The sequence below is a fragment of the Pseudophryne corroboree genome, chromosome 5, assembly GCF_028390025.1.
Source record: "Pseudophryne corroboree isolate aPseCor3 chromosome 5, aPseCor3.hap2, whole genome shotgun sequence".
NCBI classification, from domain to species: domain Eukaryota; kingdom Metazoa; phylum Chordata; class Amphibia; order Anura; family Myobatrachidae; genus Pseudophryne; species Pseudophryne corroboree.
The window spans coordinates 416,912,336-416,934,374 of NC_086448.1; the positions used below are offsets into that span (position 1 = coordinate 416,912,336).

Genomic DNA, 22,039 nt, shown 5'->3' on the forward strand with positions numbered 1-22,039 from the left:
AAACTGAGCTCTCAGTGCCTGGAGGCGGGGTTATAGAGGAGGCCGAAATGCATCCTGGGACAGTCTAAAGCTTTAGCCTGTTGGTGCCTCTGAATCAAGATCCACTCTACACCCTGATGTTTCCCAGCTGCAGAAATTAGTTTTTTACATTAGCTACACAAAGTATCCTGCTGCAGAAATTAGGTTTTTTAGCATTAGATAATGATAGTCACTATTAGTATGTGTGTACACACTGTATGACAGTACAAATCTGAATAACTCAAACGCATTTAAAATATAATAGAATTTTAATACCTACCGATAAATCCTTTTCTCTTAGTCTGTAGAGGATGCTGGGGACACCATTAGAACCATGGGGTATACACGGGATCCGCAGGAGACATGGGCACTTTAAGACTTTGAATGGGTGTGAACTGGCTCCTCCCTCTATGCCCCTCCAGACTCCAGTTATAGGAACTGTGCCCAGGGAGATGAACATTTCGAGGAACGGATTTATTGTTAAACTAAGGTGAGATTCTTACCAGCTCACACCTCAAGTATGCCGCACAACATGGCATTCAACAGAACGCAAGCCAATTGCATGAGTAATTTCAGCAAAAGGCTGATAAACGTAACACAACTTATGTGCAACCAGAACTATGTACTGCAGATACAGTACGCACTGGGACGGGCGCCCAGCATCCTCTACGGACTAAGAGAAAAGGATTTACCGGTAGGTATTAAAATCCTATTTTCTCATACGTCCTAGAGGATGCTGGGGACACCATTAGAACCATGGGGTTATACCAAAGCTCTAGAACGGGCGGGAGTGCGCGAATGACTCTGCAGCACCAACTGACCGAACTTAAGGTCTTCATCGGCAAAGGTGTCAAACTTGTAGAACATTGCAAAAGTGTTTGACCCCGACCAAGTAGCTGCTCGGCAAAGTTGTAAAGCCAAGACCCCCCGGGCAGCCGACCAGGATGAGCCCACCTTCCTAGTGGAATGGGCCTTCACTGATTCCGGTAACGGCAATCCCGCCGTGGAATGGGCCTGTTGAATCGTGTTAGAGATCCAGCGTGCAATGGTCTGCTCTGAAGCAGGACACCCAATCTAGTTGGGAGCATACAGGAGAAACAGAGCCTCTGTCTCCTAATCACAGCCGTTCTGGCGACAAATTTTCAAAGCTCTGAACATATCCAGAGATTTTGATTCAACGAAGGCGTCAGAAGCCACAGGCACCACTAGAGGTTGGTTTATGTGGAAAAAGGAAACCACCTTCGGTAAAAATTGCTGACGTGTTCTCAATTCAGCTCTATCTTCATGGAAGATCAAATAGGGGCACTTGTGAGACAAGGCCGTTAACTCAGACACCCGCATGGCAGATGCCAAGGCCAACAGGATGACCACTTTCCAAGTGAGTAATTTCAACTCCACCTTTCGCAAAGGCTCAAACCAATGTGAGGCACAAATGGAGGTTGGATGTGCAACACCCCTTTCATGAAGGTCTGAACCTCTGGAAGGGAGGCCAACTGTTTCTGAAAGAAAATCGATAAGGCTGAAATCTGTACCTTAATCGAGCCTAATTTAAGGCCCGCATCCACACCGGCTTGCAGAAAATGGAGAAACCGTCCTAGCTGAAAATCTTCAGTAGGAGCCCCCCCTTGGCTTCACACCAAGACACATATTTTCTCCAAATACGGTGGAAATGTTTCGCCGTTACCCCTTTTCTGGCCTGAATAAGTGTGGGGATGACTTCAGTGGGAATACCCTTTCGGGTTAGGATACGGCGTTCAACCGCCATGCCGTCAAAACGTAGCCGCGGTATGTCTTGATACACGCACGGCCCCTGCCGTAACAGGTCCTCGCGCAGAGGAAGAGGCCAGGGATCTCCGATGAGCAACTCCTGAAGATCTGGATACCAAGCTCTCCTTGGCCAGTCTGGAACAATGACGATCGCCCTGATCTTTGTTCTTCTTATGATCTTTAGAACTCTCGGAATGAGAGGAAGTGGAGGGAATACATACACCGACTGAAACACCCACTGTGTCACCAGAGCATCCACCGCTATTGCTTGAGGGTTCTTTGACCTGGAACAATATCTCAGAAGCTTCTTGTTGAGACGAGATGCCATCATGTCTACTTGAGGAATTCCCCAACGACTTGTTATCTCTGCGAAGACTTCTTGGTGGAGGGCCCACTCTCCTGAATGGAGATCTTGTCTGCTGAGGAAGTCTGCTTCCCAGTTGTCCACTCCTGGAATGAATACTGCTGACAAAGCGCTTGTATGTTTTTCTGCCCAGCAGAAAATCCTTGTGGCTTCTGCCATTGCCGCTCTGCTATTCGTTCCGCCTTGAAGGTTTATGCACGCTACTGCTGTTACATTGTCCGACTGGATCAGTACCGGCAGATCTCGAAGAAGACGTTCCACTTGCAGGAGGCTGTTGTAAATGGCCCTTAACTCCAGAACATTTATGTGGAGACAAGTTTCCTGACTTGACCATCTTCCTTGGAAGCTTTCTCCCAGTGTGACTGCCCCCCAGCCCCGGAGGCTGGCATCCGTGGTCACCAGGATCCAATCCTGTATCCCGAACCTGCGTCCCTCTAGGAGGTGAGAGCTGTGTAGCCCCCACAGGAGTGATATCCTGTTCTTGGACAACAGGATTATCCTCTGGTGCATGTGTAGATGGGACCCGGACCACTTGTCCAACAGGTCCCACTGGAACATTCTGGCATGGAACCTGCCAAACTGAATGGCCTCATAGGCCGCAACCATCTTCCCCAGCAACCGAATGCATTGATGGATTGACACTCTCTCTGGTTTCAGAATTTGTTTGACCAGACTCTGAATTTCCAGCGCCTTTTCCACAGGAAAGAAAACTCTCTGCAGTTCTGTGTCCAATATCATTCCCAAAAATGACAACCGCGTTGTCGGAATCAACTGTGATTTTGGCAAGTTTAGAAGCCAACCATGTTGCTGAAGAACTGTCATGGAGAATGATTTCGCTTTTATCAGGAGATCGTCCAAGTATGGGATAATCGTAACTCCATGTTTGCGAAGGAGAACCATCATCTCCGCCATTACTTTGGTGAAAATCTTCGGAGCCGCGGACAGATCAAACAGCAATGTTTGAAATTGGTAATGACAATCCTGAATTGCAATCCTCAGGTAAGCCTGATGCGGAGGATAAATGGGAACATGTGAGTAGGCATCTTTTATGTCCACGACACCATATAATCCCCTTCCTCCAGACTGGAGATCACTGCTCGGAGAGACTGCATCTTGAATTTGAATCTCTTTAGGTAGAAATTCAGGGATTTCAGGTTTAGGATTGGTCTGACCGAGCAGTCCGGCTTCGGGACCACAAACAAGCTTGAATAAAACCCTTCTCCCTGTTGTGACTGGGGAACCATGATGATAACCCGATTTAAACACAATTTTTGTATTGCGTCGCAAACCACCTCCCTTTCGGGAATAGAAACTGGTAAGGCCAATTTGAAAAAACGGCGAGGGGGAGCGTCTTGAAACTCCAGTTTGTACCCTTGGGACACTATTTGTAATATCGAAGGGTCTAGGTTCCAACGAACCCAAAACTGACTGAAAAGTTTCAGATGTGCCCCCACTGGTGCAGACTCCCGCATAGGAGTCCCAACGTCATGCGGTGGAGGTGGCAGAAGCCTGGGAGGACTTCTGCTGCTTTGAGCCTAACAAGGCTGGAGATCTTTTACCTCTTCCACTTCCTCTAGTAGCAAGGAAGGAAGAACCCCGGCCCTTTCTATATTTATTGGGCCGAAAGGACTGCATCTGATAATGTTGTGTTTTCTTTTGTTGTGGAGGAACATAAGGTAAAAAGGACGACTTATCCGCGGTAGCCATAGACACTAAATCATCAAGGCCATCTCCAAATAAGGCCTTCCCTTTATATGGTAAAGCTTCCATACTTTTCTTGAAGTCAGCATCAGCATTCCATTGGTGAATCCACAACGCACGTCTAGCTGAGACCGCCATGATATTTGCCTTTGATCTTAAAAGGCCAATATCCCTTGCAGCTTTCTTTAGATATGCTGCGGCGTCCCTGATATGACCTAGAGTCAGGAGAATGCTATCCTTATCTAGGGTATCGAAATCAGATGACAAGTTATCTGCCCATTTTTCGATTGCACTGCTCACCCACGCAGATGCAATGGCTGGCCTGAGCAGCGTACCTGTGGTGACATAAATGGATTTCAATGTAGTTTCCTGCCTACGATCCGCAGGATCCTTAAGGGCTGCCGTGTCAGGGGACGGGAGAGCCACCTTTTTGGACAGCCGAGATAGAGCCTTGTCCACAATGGGAGGTGACACCCACTTATCCCTATCTCCAGAAGGGAACGGGTAAGCACCTGAATCCTTTTGGGAATCTGAAACTTTTTATCAGGAACTTCCCAAACTTTATCAAATAAGAGCGTTCAGTTCATGAGAGGGAGGAAACGTTACCCTCCGGTTTCTTTCCTTTATACATACAGACCCTTTTGTCAGGAACAACAGGGTCTTCTGAGATCTTTTATCGCCACAATCATGTACCGAATGCTCTTAGCCAATTTCGGATCTAATCTGAAATCACTATAGTCTACATCGGAATCAGAGTCCGTGTCGGTATCTGTGTCCACCAACTGAGCAAACGATCTTTTTTGTGACCCCGAAAAGGTTCTGGACTTGTAACAACACATCCTCCACAGATCTCTTCCATACCTGATTCTGAGACTCAGACTTATCCAATCTCTTACTAATAAGAGCCACATTTGCATTCAACGCATCTAGCCAATCAGAAATTGGCGGTGCCGACACGGTCACTCCCACAGCCTTTTGTGTCTCCAACACTGTCTCCTCTTGGGAAGAGCACTCCGCCTCAGACATGCAGACACACGTGTACACAACACTTACAGACACACTGGGCATATAGGGGACAGACCCACAGTAAAGTCTGACAGGGAGACACAGAGGGAGTTTGCCAGCTCACAACCCAGTGCTTCACCAACGGTTCTGAAAACCCCAATAACGCGTCAGACCTGCAGCGCTCTATAATAACATCAATAAATATGCACCAAAATTGATGCACATCCCCCCCCCACCCGTTTTGCACCCTGTTACTTGTACAGTAGTGTGAGGAAGGACCAGCGTCTCTGCAGCCTGTAGAGAAAATGGCGCCGGGCTGTGTGCTGTCAGGGCCCCCCGTAATGGCGTGCTTCAGACCCGCTCTTTCTTTAAAAAAATTTATACTGGCGGGGGTCCGGACAATGCCCTGTCACCTTTTCCGCTGCTGCCAGTCTGTTTTATGAGGTCTAAATTCTGCCCAGGGTGCCGCGCCCTGCACCCTGCAGTGCCTCTGTGTGTGGGAGCATGGCGCGCAGCGCAATCACTGTGCGGCACCTCAGAATGCTGTCACTGAAGTCTTCTTTACTTCTTCTACTCACCTGTCTTCCGACTTCTGGCTCTGCAAGGGGGTTGACGGCCGGCTCTGGGAACGAGCATCTAGGCGTACCTAGCGATCAGACCCTCAGGAGCTAATGGTGTCCTGTAGCCAAGAAGTAGATCCTTTAACTCACCAGAAGTAGGTCTCACTTCTCTCCCCTAAGTCCCACAAAGCAGGGAGACTGTTGCCAGCAGCCTCCCTGAAAATAAAAAACCTAACAAAAGTCTTTTCCCGAGAAACTCTGTAGAGCTCCTCAGTGTGCATCCAGTCTCCCTGGGCACAATTCTAAACTGGAGTCTGGAGGAGGGGCATAGAGGGAGGAGCCAGTTAACGCCCATTCAAAGTCTTAAAGTGCCCATGTCTCCTGCGGATCCCGTCTAAACCCCATGGTTCTAATGGTGTCCCCAGCATCCTCTAGGACGTATGAGAAACTGGAAATAAATGACACCTTTTCATGACTGTATAGGCCGGATGTAATGCCATCGGAATTGGCCGGAGGTGCAGGTTGCTGCCGAACTCGGACATTTTTTAAAGTGGCAATCAATTACAAGGCAGGGTTTTGCCATGTAAATGACTGCGGCTTTAAAAAAAAAAAAAAAACACACACACACCTTTCGAGTTTGGCCGGTAACCCACACATCCAACCAATTTGTACAGCATTACATCTGGCACTATATCTATTTAAAGAGAGCTGATGCACCACTGCTGGAAAATTAGAAATACTACTGTACATAAACAAGATGTATACACACAAAATATCATACAAGTATTTGGGCAGTATCCAATTAGCTGCGGTGGATGGATTCGCAGGGCGCTATCCAATTAGCCCCAATAGTCAGTGCATATTGGGGATTATACTTTGCGTTCCTCAGGCTCAGGAATCCTAATCCCTGACAACCAGCCCTCAGAGTCGCGATAACACATGGGTCAGGATACTTATCCCGGATCCCATGTGTTATTGTCAGAAAACGGCACATTTTCCTCCAGAAAAACAAATGGGCTTTAGTTGGATAGCACGATAATGACCATAAAATCATTTTATTCCGGCCAAAAACCTAGCACACCTACTTGGATACCCCCCTTTGTCTAAAATCTGCCATATGACAAGTTAACTTTTATGAGATTTATTTTTATCTCTAATATTAACCAAAAACAAATACAACCAATACAAGTAACAGTACTTTTATTTTTTGGCTTCCAAACTTCTTATTAACCGCAATGCAGGCTTCCTTTAATTTTTGTAGCCTTTTTGTAGCATGTCCACCTTTCACGTAAAAGTAGCTTGGTATACCTAATGAAGGATGATGTTTACTCTATAAAAAAAGAAAGAAAAAAAAGAAAAAAATAAATAAAAATAAAATATATATATATATATATATATATATATATATATATATATATATATATATATATATATATATATATATATATATATATATATATATACATACATACATACACATTAAAGCAGCATACATTAGAATACTACAAGAGTTAACATACATGACCAGGGCACAAAAGCAGCTTCTTATTGTGTCCAATATTATTTTCATCAGTTTACAAAATGTTGAATTCCTGGTCTTTGGTGTATGTATTCCTCTTATCCTGACACACCTTGAGTTGCTTTGTGATCAATCCCTCAGCTATTTAGCTAGGAGTGTTTAAAAGCAACTCCTGAGAAATATCTGAAATAATTGGCAAAGATTTAAATAACTACCTAATCATCTACCTACTGAGAGTGATACTTGCTATACGATGAAGTGAAAATGTATGATATAATCTAACTATTTGAAATCTATCTCTGTTTTAAACCTGGCAAGAACAACAGACATATTATAGTGTGTACCATCTCCATTGTCTGCTTCCTAGAATAATAAACAAACACTCTAAATGATTTGAATAGCAGGTCTAACAACTGTTCAATAATTGCCATACTCCTGGCACTAGTAGCTCTATACTACACATGATAAATTATAATAAATACCCCTTTCATATCTATAATATTTATAAAGCTATATACTGCCTACATATACACAGAGCATGGTCCCTAGTGCGACTTATATTCCCCTTGGAATCATTGAGAATACCCCAATGAATAATATATAACAGTCCAAAAGGCAAAGCACAAAACTGATAATGAGCATCCCTAATGGCAAAGTGAAGGAACACCCAATGTGGTTTACAGATTGAAATGTTCAGGTAAGCGTCCTTGATGTCCAAGGACACCAGGATTCCACAAACTCCAGACTTGCAATCACAGAGTGTAGCGATTCCATCTTGAACCAGTAAAACTTTAAATAAAAGACTTAACAATTTGAGATTCAAAATAGATCGGACTGAACCATCCGGCTTCGAAACAACAAATTTGAGTAGAATCCCCGGGTGCATTTAGTGTGGAGACCAGAAGTTTGGCAACTGCCTGCAGCACACCTTTTGTTTCTGTCTTGTGACTGGCAGATTTGTAATGAATAAATGAACTGGGAAAGGAGAAACAAATCATCTTGTATCCATGTATCCCATGATCGTGTAACGAAACATAAGAAAAAGTCTGATACCAAACCTCCTTGAACTGAATCAGGCGAGCAGTCCCCATGGGAGCCACCAGGTGAGATGGAAGCCCATCATGCCACTGATTTGACAGCAGGCATGGGGTCCGGACGACTGGAACAACCGTGCTGTCGACCACTGAGTAAAACACTAGCAGCCATGTAAATGGATTAGAGGGTAGTTTCCAACTTACGCTCCAAACCATCTTTTAAGGTCGTGACCCCTGGAACAGGCAGCGTAGACTAATTTAACAGCCGAGAGATGGATCCACTGGAAGAGTCGTCTCCCAATTGGCACTGATAGCTGCCGGAAAAGGATAAAGGGAAAGAATGCAGATGCTTCCAAGCTATAGACAGCTGTTTATCTAATTAGACAGCAGCGGGAAGTTTAAAGCTAGTCTCTGTGTCTTTCCCAATAACGAGATATCCAAAGACTCCAAATCGGAGTTCCGAAGGACTGCAAGGGTGAGGGCTTCAATTCCATGGGTGCCTATATCCAACTCCTCTGAGAATTATTGTGCTTCAGTGTCCTCCAATAATTCACACTCTTCTTCATGTGAGGAGCGATCCACTTTTCAATAATCCTCTAAATGGGATTTAAATTTAAAATCCTCCAGCAAAAGCAAGACTTATGATAGACTTACCATTGTTAACTGTTTCTCTGAAGTCCACAGTATCCACAGGATATACACTGGGTTGTAGGAAGCGTCAGAGCATCTGGCACCTAACAGTTAAACTTTTTGGGCTCCCAGCATGCATCGGTCCAGCCCCCCTATGACCCCGCCTCCTGGCACAAGGAATTCAATTGGCCACACAGCCCAAGCCAGAAGCAGGATTAGAGTGAGAAGGAAGACCTATTCAGGCAAGAAAAACACATACAATTCCATACAAGGAAGGAAGGAAGGAAGAGATTAGTAAGTGTAGAGTTTCTTAAATCAAGTGCATCAGGGTGGGTTCCCTGTGATTACTGTGGACGTCAGGGAAACAGCGTTAACAATGGTAAGTCTACCATTACTATTGTTTTCTCCTTCAGGGTCCACAGTAGATCCACAGCATTTACATAGGGATGTCCCAAAGCAGCATTTAAGACTTGGAACGCTCCTGATTTGGCAAGAGAACACTATACCGGACCGCAGCATCCTGAGAGGCAAAAGGTATCAATGTCTGACAAATTTATTTATGGATGACCGTGTGTCTGCCATACAGAGTTACTCAGCTGGGCTGCTTATGAATGACTAACTTAACGGGTAGAATGGGCAGAGACATTATCCGGGATATGGAGAGCCGTTTGCGAGCAGGCTTCTGAGACAGTCATCCAAAGCCATCTAGCCAGTGGTGTTTGCTTATTGGCATGCAATCCTCTCTTGTGATCCATGTAGGACAAAGAGATTATGTTCTTCTGATGGCACTGGTACGATACACGCAGATCCTTAGTGACCGAACTACGTCCAATAATGCATCTCCCACAGGGAGATCCGGCAATTAGAAGGCAGGAACTACTATTTCTTCATTAAGATTGAAATTTGAGACCACCTTAGGAGGATATCCAGACTTGGGGGTATATGCAATTGCGGTCGAATTCCCGAAATTGTCGAATTTCGGGTCATTTTCGACCAAAAAAAAAATTCGCCTATGCAATTCAGTGCTTTCCGACCAAAAAACGGACTTTCAAAATTCGACTTTTTGAAATTCGAATTTTTGCAAATTCGACTTTTCTGCAATGATATAAGTGCTGCAATTCGACCAAAGCATATTCAATTCAAGTTTGGAAATTCAACAGCAGTGCTTTTAGACAGCAAATTCGTCATTTTCAATCCGCCACACTTTGGAGGGTGAAAACAAATAAAAAAATTTTAAACATGTTTTTTGTGTTTTTTTTTTTTTTGGGAATAGCAGATCTATTTATATTAGAAGGGATTAGGTACTTTTTTTTTTTTTTTTTGGAGGCACAAATATTATTTATATATTTTTTAAAATATTTTTTTTAATTTTTTTTTTTTATTGCTGGAACGGTAAAATCCTAAAAAAAAATGGCGTGGGGTCCCCCCTCCAAAGCATAACCAGCCTCGGGCTCTTCGAGCTGGTCCTGGTTCTAAAAATGCGGGGGGGAAATTGACAGGGGATCCCCCGTATTTTTAAAACCAGCACCGGGCTCTGCGCCTGGTGCTGGTGCCAAAAATACGGGGGACAAAAAGCGTAGGGGTCCCCCGTATTTTTAACACCAGCATCGGGCTCCACTAGCTGGACAGATAATGCCACAGCCGGGGGTCACTTTTATGCCGTGCCCTGCGGCCGTGGCATTAAATATCCAACTAGTCACCCCTGGCCGGGGTACCCTGGGGGAGTGGGGACCCCTTCAATCAAGGGGTCCCCCCCCCCAGCCACCCAAGGGCCAGGGGTGAAGCCCGAGGCTGTCCCCCCCCATCCAATGGGCTGCGGATGGGGGGGCTGATAGCCTTTTGTGATCATGAAAAGAATAGTTTTTTCTAGCAGTACTACAAGTCCCAGCAAGCCTCCCCGCAAGCTGGTACTTGGAGAACCACAAGTACCAGCATGCGGGAGAAAAGCGGGCCCGCTGGTACCTGTAGTACTACTGGAAAAAAATACCCAAATAAAAACAGGACACACACACCGTCGACAGTAAAACTTTATTTCATACGTCGACACACACATACTTACCTATGTTCACACGCCGACATCGGTCCTCTTCTCCATGTAGAATCCACGGATACCTGAAAATAAAAGATCAATATACTCACCTCAACCAGGGTCCAGAGATAAATCCACGTACTTGTAGAAAATAACAAACCGGACACCCGCTCCATGCCGGACTGAAAGGGGTCCCATGCTGACACATGGGACCCCTATCCCCGAATGCAGAGAGACCTCTCAGTGACAGCTGTCACAGAAAGGTCCCTTCAGCCAATCAGGAAGCGCTACTTCCGTGGCGCTCACCTGATTGGCTGTTCGCTGTCTGTGCTGTGACAGCGCATCGCAAAGCCGCTCCATTACTTTCAATGGTGGGAACTTAGCGGCTAGCGGTGAGGTCACCCGCCGGTCAGCGGCTGACCGGCGGGTGACCCCACCGCTACCCGCAAAGTTCCCACCATTGAAAGTAATGGAGCGGCTTTGCGATGCGCTGTCACAGCACAGACAGCGAACAGCCAATCAGGTGAGCGCCACGGAAGTAGCGCTTCCTGATTGGCTGAAGGGACTTCAGTGACAGGAGTCACGTGATGTCCCGGCATTCGGGGAAAGGGGTCTGATGTGAAAGCATTGGACCCCTTTCAGTCCGGTATGGAGCGGGTATTTGCGTTTTGTTTTTTTTACAAGTACGTGGATTATCTCTCTGGACGTGGATTTATCTCTGGACGCTGGAAGGTGAGTATAATTTTTTCACAGGTACCCTCGGATCGTCGGAGACCGTGGCAGTCGGCGTGTCAACATAGGTAAGTATGTGTGTGTCGGTAGTGTGTAATAAAGTTTTACTATCAAGGTGTCTGTGTCCTGTTTTTATTTGGGTATTTTTTTTCCAGTAGTACTACAGGTACCAGCGGGCCCGTTTTTCTCCCGCATGCTGGTACTTGTGGTTCTCCAAGTACCAGCTTGCGGGGGAGGCTTGCTGGGACTTGTAGTACTACTGTAAAAAACAATATCTTTTTATTATCACAAAAGGCTATCAGCCCCCCCATCCGCAGCCCATTGGATGGGGGGGGGACAGCCTCGGGCTTCACCCCTGGTCCTTGGGTGGCTGGGGGGGGGGACCCCTTGATTGAAGGGGTCCCCACTCCCCCAGGGTACCCCGGGCCAGGGGTGACTAGTTGGATATTTAATGCCACGGCCGCAGGGCACGGCATAAAAGTGACCCCCGGCTGTGGCATTATCTGTCCAGCTAGTGGAGCCCGATGCTGGTGTTAAAAATACGGGGGACCCCTACTCTTTTTGTCCCCCGTATTTTTGGCACCAGCACCAGGCGCAGAGCCCGGTGCTGGTTTTAAAAATACGGGGGATCCATGCCCAATTTTTCCCTGCATTTTTAGAACCAGGACCAGCTCGAAGAGCCCGAGGCTGGTTATGCTTTGGAGGGGGGACCCCACGCCATTTTTTTTCCGGGATTTTCCCGTTTTTTCCCGTTTTTTAAAATCGCGGCAAAATCCGCCAAATCGGCCGATTTTCGCCCGCGGTTCTGGCGAATCCGTTTTTCATTGAATATGGTGAATTCCGGCAGCCACCTGCCAGAATTCACCTGGCGAATTGAGTCGGAAAAAAAAACGACGAAAAATTGCCGCGATTCGCCGTGAATTGCATATACCCCTTGGTTTGGAGAACCACCCTCTCTGGATGGAATACCAGAAATGGTGGACAACACAAAAGTGCCCCTAAATCTGGTACTCTTCTAGCTGAAGTAATTGCCAGAAGAAAGAGAACTTTAGCTCTCAACCATCTGAGGTCCACCCTTTTCAAGGGTTCAAAATGGGGCATCTTGAAGAGACCTAAGGACCCGTCCCAGTTTCCAAGGTGCTGTTGGAGGTACAAATGGAGGCTGAATGTGAAGCATTCCCTGGAAGAATGTGTGAACATCCTGTAGATTTGCAATTTTCCTTTGGAACCATATGGTCAATGGTGACACTTGAACCTTCAGGGTAGTTAGACGGAGGCCCCGGTCCATTCCAGCTTGAAGGAATTCTAATATTCTTGAAACTCTGAAGGACCTTGGGTTATAGTTTCTGGCAAGGCACCCCAAGAAAAAAAAATAACATGCCACATCTGGTAAAACATGCAAGCAGAGGATTGTTTCTTTGCTTTAAACATCATTTGAAAGGGTGGTATTCAGTATGCCGACTGACGGGATCCCGGCGCACAGTATACCGGCGCCGGAATCCCGACAGCAGAATACAGACACTTATTCTCCCTCCAGGGGGGTCGTGGACCCCCACGAGGGAGAATAATATAGCGTGGCGTCTGTAGCGCGCCACCATGCCTGTAGCGTGGCGAGCTCGCAAGGGGCTCATTTGCGCTCGCCACACTGTCGGTAAGCCGGCGGTCGGGCTCCCGGTGCCGGTATGCTGGTCGCCGGGAGCCCGACCACCGGCATACCATGCTGAACCCATTTGAAATACTGCCTGTGAAAAGCACTTTGCTTTTAGGATTAATGTTTCAAGTGCCACGCTGTCAAAGAGTCTATCCAGGTGTGCATATAGACAGGGACCCTGAATCAGAAGATCTGGTCGTTGAGGCAGTAGGAACAGAGATCCACGGATAGCCTCTACAGAGCAGTGTACCAATTTCATCTGGGCCATGCGGGAGCTATTAATATCACTGCGCCCGCTTCCTGCTTGAATTTTCGAATCACCCTGGGCAACAGGGATATTGGAGGGAAGACATACTGTATGTCAGATGAAACTTCCATATCACTGATAGGGCATCCACAAAGATTGCTTCGGGTTCTCTTATTCTTGACCCATATACTGGTACCTTGTTGTTCTGACATGAAGCCATAAGGTCCACTTTTGGAAGTCCCCATTTGATTACAAGAACCTGAAAGATTTCTGGGTGAAGAGCCCATTCGCCTGCCCGAATGTCGTGCCGGCTGAAGAAGTCCACTTCCCAATTTAGAACGCCGGGTATGAATACAGCGGACATGACAGGATGATTAAGATCTGCCCACTTTAACGTGCGCCTTACTTCCCTCAATGCAATCCGACTGCAAGTGTCTCCTTGGGATGCGGTACGCTACTGCAGTGGCATTGTCCGACTGAATCAGTTTGCCATGAAGTAAATTTCTTCTTTAGTCCAACACCTCTGCAGAGACTACTGTTCGGTTACAGCTCACCAGCCTTGAAAACTGGCGTCTGTTGTCAGAAGTACCTAGTCTGAGATGCAAAAGGGTTGACCTTTGTTCAATTGGGACGTCAGTAACCACCAGGCTAGTGATTGACAAACTTCCTGAGGAAGTATCATTGTCTGACTTTTTATCGTCTAATGCTGTCCATTCCATCTGGAGAGAATCAGTTGTTGGAGGGATCTTTAATGGAACTGGCCATATTCTACCATGTCGAATGTCAAGACCATTGATCCCAGTATCGGCATCAATCCGTGAATTCTCATCTGTATTGTGGATATTTTGTCCAGAGGTAGAAAGATTTACTGAAGACTGGAATCCAATACAGCTCCTAAGTGCGTCATCCATTGGGATGGGACATGGGAGGACTGATTTATGAGCCAGCAGTGAGCCTGTAGGCGGACTACTGTTATTTGTAGATGGCAGTAGAGTGTATCCTGAGATTGTGCCAGGATTAGGAAGTCGTCCAGGTAAGGAAAAATCCTTATTCCCTGATGAAGAAGGTGAGCTGCCATCACCACCATAATTTTGGTGAACACCCATGGAGCTGTGGCCAGCAGAAAGGGTAGTGCCTGGAACGAAAATGTTGCTGGAGGATTGCAAACCTGAGATAGCACTGATGTGAGAGTGCTACTTGAAAATGTAGGTAAGCATCTTAAATGTCCAGGGACACCATGAAATCCCCTGGCTTCATTGACAGGATATTGGTCTGTAATGTTTCCATATGGAACAGAGGCACCCAAATATTTGTTAAGAGCTTTGAGATTGAGAGTGGGCTGGTGAGACCCATTTGGCTTCTGAACCAGGAAAAGAGTAGAAACTTAGTCTTCGTTGTGCTGAGGGAACTGGTACTATCACTTCTAAATGTAGCAATTTCTGTATTGCATCTTGTAAAGCCCTAACCTTCGTTGCTAACAATGGCAGGTTGGTATAAAAGAACTGTTAAGAGGGGCGCTTCTTGAAGGAGAAGGCGTACCCGTGAGACCCTTCTTCTTGCACCCAGGTATCAGTGGTGGACTGCTGCCAGACCTGTGCAAATTGTAGAAGTCGGCCTCTCACCGTGGGGTCCCCCAGGTGGAGGTCCGTGCCAACAGGCAGGAGACTTGGCTTTTAGTTTGGAAGTCGGGAGTCTGGCTGACCAAACATGTTTGGCCTTATACTTAAGAGTTTTATGGTATTTGAGACTGTTTGACATAAGCCTTTTCCTTTGCTTTACCTTGGGGCTCAAAGTACCGGAAAACAGGGAATCTAGGTTTTGATGTAGATGGCGAAGGAAACACAGCTGATTTACAGTTTGGTTTAGACATTACAATGTTGTCCAATTCTGTTCCAAACAGAATATTTCCAACAAAAAGTAGGGATTCCAATACCTTTTTGGATTACGTATTAGCCTTCCAAACTGTTTTGCAATCTGCTACTGAGGAAGCTAATATACCCATATTTAGGGCTGCTACTTCCATATAGGCAGCTGCTTGCTTTATTTTAGCTATATGGGATAATTGTTCTCTTGTTCCATGAACAAAAAAATCATTCTCAAAAGCTTCCGCCCAGCCTGTTACGGCTTTAGCCACCCATGCTGTGGCCATAACTGGTCTTGTACTTGACCCTGTTAGGGAAAATATAGTCTTAAGATAGCTACCAATTTTTCTGTCTGTTGGATCATTTAAAGGTGTTGAAGGCAGAGGTAATGTAGATTTGCGCACCAGTCGAACTACGTGAGCATCTATTTTGGGAGGTACTTCCCTTTTTACATAGTCCACCGGTGGGAGAAGACAGTAAGAGACCAATTTTTTGGTACTTTAAACTTCTTACTGGGTGTTACCCATGCCACTTGAATAATTTCCGTCAACTGATCTGAGTTTGGAAACTCACCTTTTACTGTTTTTGGATGTTTAAAGATTGGAGCATTAGTCTTTAGTAAAGGCTCTTCTCTATCTTCCATTAACAATATGGATTTTACTGCACAAATTAACACCAGTATAACCAATGAGGTACAGTGCTCCTCTTCTCTTAAGGTAGACTCGGAGAGAGAGGAATCAGCTTCATAATCTGAAGTATTCTCGGATTCTGAAAACTGCTTACATTATGAGGGTATATCCCCATGTCTAAACATTTTCAAATCCCTGGGCCTGTCTGCCTGTAACAATTGCTGAAAGGTAGCCAAGGTCTGAGCTAAATCTTGAACTTACTGTGACAGCACATTCATCTATGGGGGTTGTTGCATAAATGCAGAAGGCATTTTGTGGGTAGCCCATACCTGGAGATAAAGCCAAAACAACCAAGCAATCCTCTATATTTGATAGAATCTGTGCAAAAGATGCCCAAGGGGGATAATGTGCTTGCACAGATTCCTGGCCTAAGGCCGGTTGGTCAACATGTTTGAGGGGTTTTTGTGAACCTATAAAAGATTGCACACAAATCATCCTGCACAAAGTCCTGATGGCCTAGCCCTGCTTTACAGGACAAACAAGATAATAATGTAAGTGCTGCATCATTAACCTTGCCTCGTTAGGACACAGCAACAATATTATTTACACAACAGTGTAATAATACGCAGCAATGTGCCAGCCTTCACTTATGTCTAATTAAAGTGAAGTACAATCAGAACCTACCCTGTTTGCACCAGCATTGAGGGTATTAAACATGAGAGAGACTGACAGAAAATTAGTTTGAAAGTCAGACAGCAGCACTACACAATACCCTAAGGTAGGTAGGAAAATATTTGTTATGGTAAGAACTTACCATTGATAACGTTATTTCTCCTAAGTTCACAGGAGAACATTGGGATATGACGTGACAGCGTATTTGCACCAATCGGTCAAAGCTTTCGGCCTTCCAGCATGCAACGGGCCCATCCATATATCCCCACCTCCTGGCTCAGGCAAAGCTCAAGGCAGAAGCATCATAGAGAGCCCTAATCAGGCAAGAAGAACACACATGCACATCCTTCCGTCCAAGAAGGAAGAAGTTAGTGAGTGAAAAGGATCCTCAAATCAGGTGAGTCAGGGTGGAATCCCTGTGGATCCTGTGGACTTAAGAGAAATAACGTGATCAATGGTAAGTTCTTGCCATAACGAATATTTCCCCGGCAGGGTCCACAAGATAACATTGGGATGTCCCAAAGCAATTTAGTGGTGGGGACGCTCGTGATTGGACAGGAGAATCCTTCGCCCGAACTCAGCATCCTGAAAGGCAAAAGGTATCAAAGGTATAATGTCTAATGAATGTGTTAATGGAGACCATGTGGCTGCCTTACATATCTATTCTGCTGAAGCACCACGTTGTGCTTATGAGTAGAGTGAGCCTGAACAGGGAGATGAGCTTGAGAATATGCTTCAGACATTTTCATCCGAAGCAACTACGCAAGTGTCTGTTTATCAGCAGGCCATCCTCTCTTGTGAAATTCGCAGATAACAAAAAGAGTGTTTGTCTTTCCGATGGCACTGGTATGATCCACGTAGAACCTTAAGGCACCGACTACATCCAACGATGCATCTCCCGCAGAAAGGTCCGGCCCCTGGAAGGCCGGGACTACAATTTCTTGAAATACTTTGGAGTATAAAGCCTAGTCGTACATGAATGGCATGTCTACTGAGAAAATCTGCTTCCCAGTTTAAGACTCCCATAATGAATACTGCGGACAAGGCTGGATAATTAAGTTCTGCACACCTTAACGTGTGACTTACCATCTTCATTGTGTTTTGGCTGCTAGTTCTTCCCTGATAGTTGATGCCATTGTAATGTCTGAGCGAATTCAAACTGGCTTCCCCTGAAGGATGTTCTTTGCCTGAATGAATGGTAAATATACATATGACTCAAATTTCCAATATATTTATTTGCAGGCAACTTTCTTCCTTGGGCCACTACCCCTGTAAACAACCCCTTCCCTAAACTGCTCTCCAGCCCTGAAGGCTGGCATCCATTGTCAGAGTATCCCCATCTCACATCCAAAGGAGTCTCCCTTTGTCCAGATAGGATGTCTGTAGCCACCAGGCTACTGACCTCCTAACTTTCAGAGGAAAAAACATAATCTGCGCTTTTATTGTCTGATGAAAACCATTCCACTTGGAAAAGATCAGACATTGCAGATGTATCGAGTGGAACTGAGTATACGCCATCCTTAAATGAATTTTGGATATTTTGTTCAGAGGTAAAATTACTCTGAAAACCCAAATCTAACACAGCCCCCAAGTGAGTCATCCATGGTGATGGAACCAGAGACGACTTTGCCCAATTTATGAGCCAACCGTATCTCTGTAAACAGGCTATTGTCTGGTGCAGATGACACTGAAGCAATTCCTGAGACTGACACATTATTAATAAGTCATCAAGATATGGAAATATCTTTATCCCCTGCTAATGGAGATAAGATGCCATCACCACCATAATTTTGGTGAATACACTTTGAGCTGTGGTCAGTTCAAATGGTAGGGTCTGAAATTGAAACGGATACTGGAGGATAACAAACCTGAGAGAGCGCTAATGAGACAGTGCTATAGGAACATGTAGGTAAGCATATTGGATATCCAGGTATACCATAAAATCCTCTGGCTCCCTGGCCAAAAAAATGGAACGTAAAATCTCCATATGAAAACAAAGGCACCGAAATGTGCTTGTTAAATGTTATGAAATTGAGTATGGGCTGGAACGACCCATTTGGCTTCTGGACTAAAAACAGGTTGGAATAAAAACCTTGTTCTTCTTGTGCAGGAGGAACTGGAATTATTACTCCTGACTTAAGCAACTGCTGAACTGCCTCTTGCAAAACCCTGGCCTTCGTTTCCACTGAAGATAGGCTGGTACAAAAAAACCCATGGAGGGTGCTTCCTGAAATCAAATGCATAACCGTGAGATACCACTTCTTGCCCCCAGTCATCTGTAGTAGACTGCTGCCAGATCTGTGCAAACTAAAGAAACCGGCTTCCCACCTTGGGTTCCCCAGGTGGAGGCCCAAACCATCAGGCTGATGGCTTATCTTCTTATTTTGAAGCCGGTCCTCTGGTAGCCCAATACTTTTTTAGTCTTACGAGACTTATTGGATTGGGACTGTTTGCCATCGCCCTTTCCTTTTGCTTTTCCCTCGATTCCGAAAGGGCCGAAAAGCTGGAAATCTAAGCTTGAATTTGTGTGTGGAAGGAAACTTCACATTCTTGAAGTCTGCTTCTAACTCCAAAATACAGTTTATTTCTTAAAGAATATCTGCAGTAAAAAAGGTTAAGACTCCAGAAAATTTCTGGATTCTGAGTCAGCTTTCCATGTACAAAGCCAACCCGCTCTGCGAGCTGTTACTGGTGAAGCTGACGCCTGAGAGACAATTGTGCCCATATCCAAGGTCGCTTCCATAAACGTCGCCGCCTGTTTGATATGTGCAATATGGGATTTTTGCTCTCTAGATGCCATTGAAAGGTCCTCCTCCAATGCATCAGCACAGGCTGCCACTGCTTACGCTATCCAGGCTCAAACCATGGCTGGTCTTACGATTGCCCAAGACAAGGAAAAAATGGTTTTTCGAAAACCATCAACTCTCCTATCCTGATATCATTTATTGATGTTAAATGGAGAAGTAAAGTAGATTTTCGCACTAATCTAATGACATGCGTATCTACTTTGGGAGCCACCTCACTTTTTTAAACAGTCTCCAGCTGGAAGAGGATAATTGAAACTCCACTTCCTTGGAATTCTAATTTCTTACTGGGCGTAACTCAAGCCTCTTGCATAATTTCCCACTGAAGATGGTCTGATCAGCTGATCTGACCAAGGAAACTCAGTCCTAACTGTTTTGGGACTTCTCTGTATGCAGCTCCAAAGTGCGATGAGTCCTCATCCTCCAACGAGTACTCATTTGAAACATGTGTAGACTGTGAAGATGTTGTATCATGTCTATGTGATTTATTTAAGAGGCTTTGGTGACAGCTAAAACAAAAGCACATAATCCCTTTTGAACAAGATCCTGAGAGGTTAACCCAGCTTCACAAGACAAACATGAAATGAGTGTTGGTGCTGCTGTGGAAAGTGTATTTTCCTCATCCTTGCAGCTCTTAAGGGCCCTACACACTGGCCGATTTTTTGAAAGATATGAACGATCTCGTTCATAAATGAACGAGAACTCGTTCATATCTTTCAGTGTGGAGACTCCTGCGATGAACGATGCGCAGCCCCGCGCTCGTTCATCGCTGGTCTCCCGTCGGCTGTGCATGCAGGCCAATATGGACGATCTCGTCCATATTTGCCTGCACTTCAATGCAGCCGCATGACGGGGGGGGGAGTGAAGAAACTTCACCCCCCCCGTCACTGCCCCCCCGCCGCCGGGTCGCTCGTCGGCCGTATCCGCCGTCGGGCAGCTCGGCGGCGGGTCGGCCAGTGAGTAGGGCCCTTTAGACAGGATAAATAAATCACACACCTGTACAGTGTTAATACACAATTTGTGACTGTAAAGTGAAACACAATCCAACCCTACCCTGCTTTGCACCAGCACCAAAGATCAGAATACACAGAAAAACTGACACAATTATTGTTAAGTCAGCAATCACACTAGCAATCAATCACAGGTTATACATTAGTATAATGAGCAATATGAGCACATAACTACAAATACATTTCAAGTATGTAGGAGAAACATATTACTGCATTACCTTATATAGGATTTAACCGTACTCCATCGCACAGTAAAAGAAAACAGCAGCAAGAGTTATCAGACTCGCATGCATCAGGCACTTATACAGCTATTCGTACTCAAAGATAGATAGAGACTTAGTGATGTATTACCAGGCTCAGTAGAGTGGGATACAGGGAGACTCACCCCGCTTCCAGGATCGATTAATACGTTAGCAAATGCTGAGTGGATCCAGACGCTAATAGTGTACACACTCGCCCTGTCAACCTACAGTGAACACAGACGCCCAAGTGAACACTGACGCCCAAGTGCATCAATAACACACCCGCATATGTCCCCTTAGATACACAGCGTCTCAGACGGAAGCGGGAAATCAGTTCATGGCAGGCAACTCGGAGGAAACTGGTCATGAACCGGGGAGGGGGGGGGGCAAGGGAGCGTCTGACTCCCCACTGCTGACATCAACCCTGGGGATCACGGTCTCATACTACCCCTGGAGCCTATGATCCCTAAGGCCTGGCACTGGTGCACCCTAGGTGGCAGCCACGTCAGCAACTGTTTGGTAGTCTCCTCCCAAAACAGTGCGGCTGTGTCAGTGTTCACCCTCTAAGCAGAACCGATGCCTTATCTTCTCCCTGTGCTCCGGCCACAGCCCGGTAATGTCTCCTGGACTTGCTAGTACATCAGACACAGACGGCCACCGAAACAGCACTGTACTCGTGGGTACGCGTTGTTGCGACCTGGCGGGGAGTTGATGGAGCGACTCTTTCTAATGTACATATAAGACGCTTTTTAGAAAGTTCACTCAAACAAATAGTAAGACTATAAAAATAAAATAAAATAAAAAAAAAGCTTGTGGTTGCTAAAAAAAAAAAAAAAAAAAAAAAACAGTAGCCCTCTTGACCGTGGTCCGGCTCCTGCCGAACCAAACATAAAACGGATTTGCCTGGGCCAGGAGGCGGGGATATATGGACGGGCCCATTGCATGCTGGGAGGCGGAAAGCTTTGACAGATTGGTGCAAAACTGCTGTTGTGTCATCATATCCCAATGTTATCCTGTAGATAACCTGTGGAACCTGTCGGAGAAACAACATTGTTTTAACTAGCTTCAGGGAGAAGGATACATGGAGACTAGCGTATCTAGATGAACAGTGAATAATACAGCAATATATGTACACCTTCACTCATTTGCATAAGGCACTTATACAACTTGCAACACCACAGAGGTAGGTAGGAAAATCAGTGCTTTATCACCTACCTCCAGAGACCGTGATACAGGGTTAAAACCCGATACAGGATAAAACCCAGGATACAGGATAAAACAGGATAAACCCAACTTCCTTATTTGATAATGCCGCTAGAAAACGGCCATCGGTAACAGGCGCTCCAGTGAACACAGTGACCACTGTACTAAGTATCAATGCATCTCAGACGGAAGCGGGTAAATGCAGTTCATGGCGAGAAACATGGAGAAAACTGACCATGAACTTGGGGGAGGGGCGACCTGCTGACATCAACCCCAGAGTTCGGCGGCATCATTAACCCCCAGAGCCTATGATCCCTGAGGCCTAGTGCTGGTGCACTCGTGGTCCGGTAGTCTCCAATC

At 45.7% G+C, this 22,039-nt stretch overlaps 1 protein-coding gene across 3 annotated transcripts in view; it reads right to left on the reverse strand.

Moving 5' to 3' along the window:
- The window catches only part of LOC134927810 (mediator of DNA damage checkpoint protein 1-like), an 840,332-nt gene that overhangs the window by 536,964 nt on the left and 281,329 nt on the right, over positions 1-22,039 (reverse strand). For all 3 annotated transcript variants that reach the window (XM_063922788.1, XM_063922787.1, XM_063922786.1), the window contains exon 7: positions 6,614-6,745. In XM_063922788.1, the coding sequence (XP_063778858.1) occupies positions 6,614-6,745 (132 nt within the window). The remainder of the gene's footprint in view (positions 1-6,613; positions 6,746-22,039) is intronic.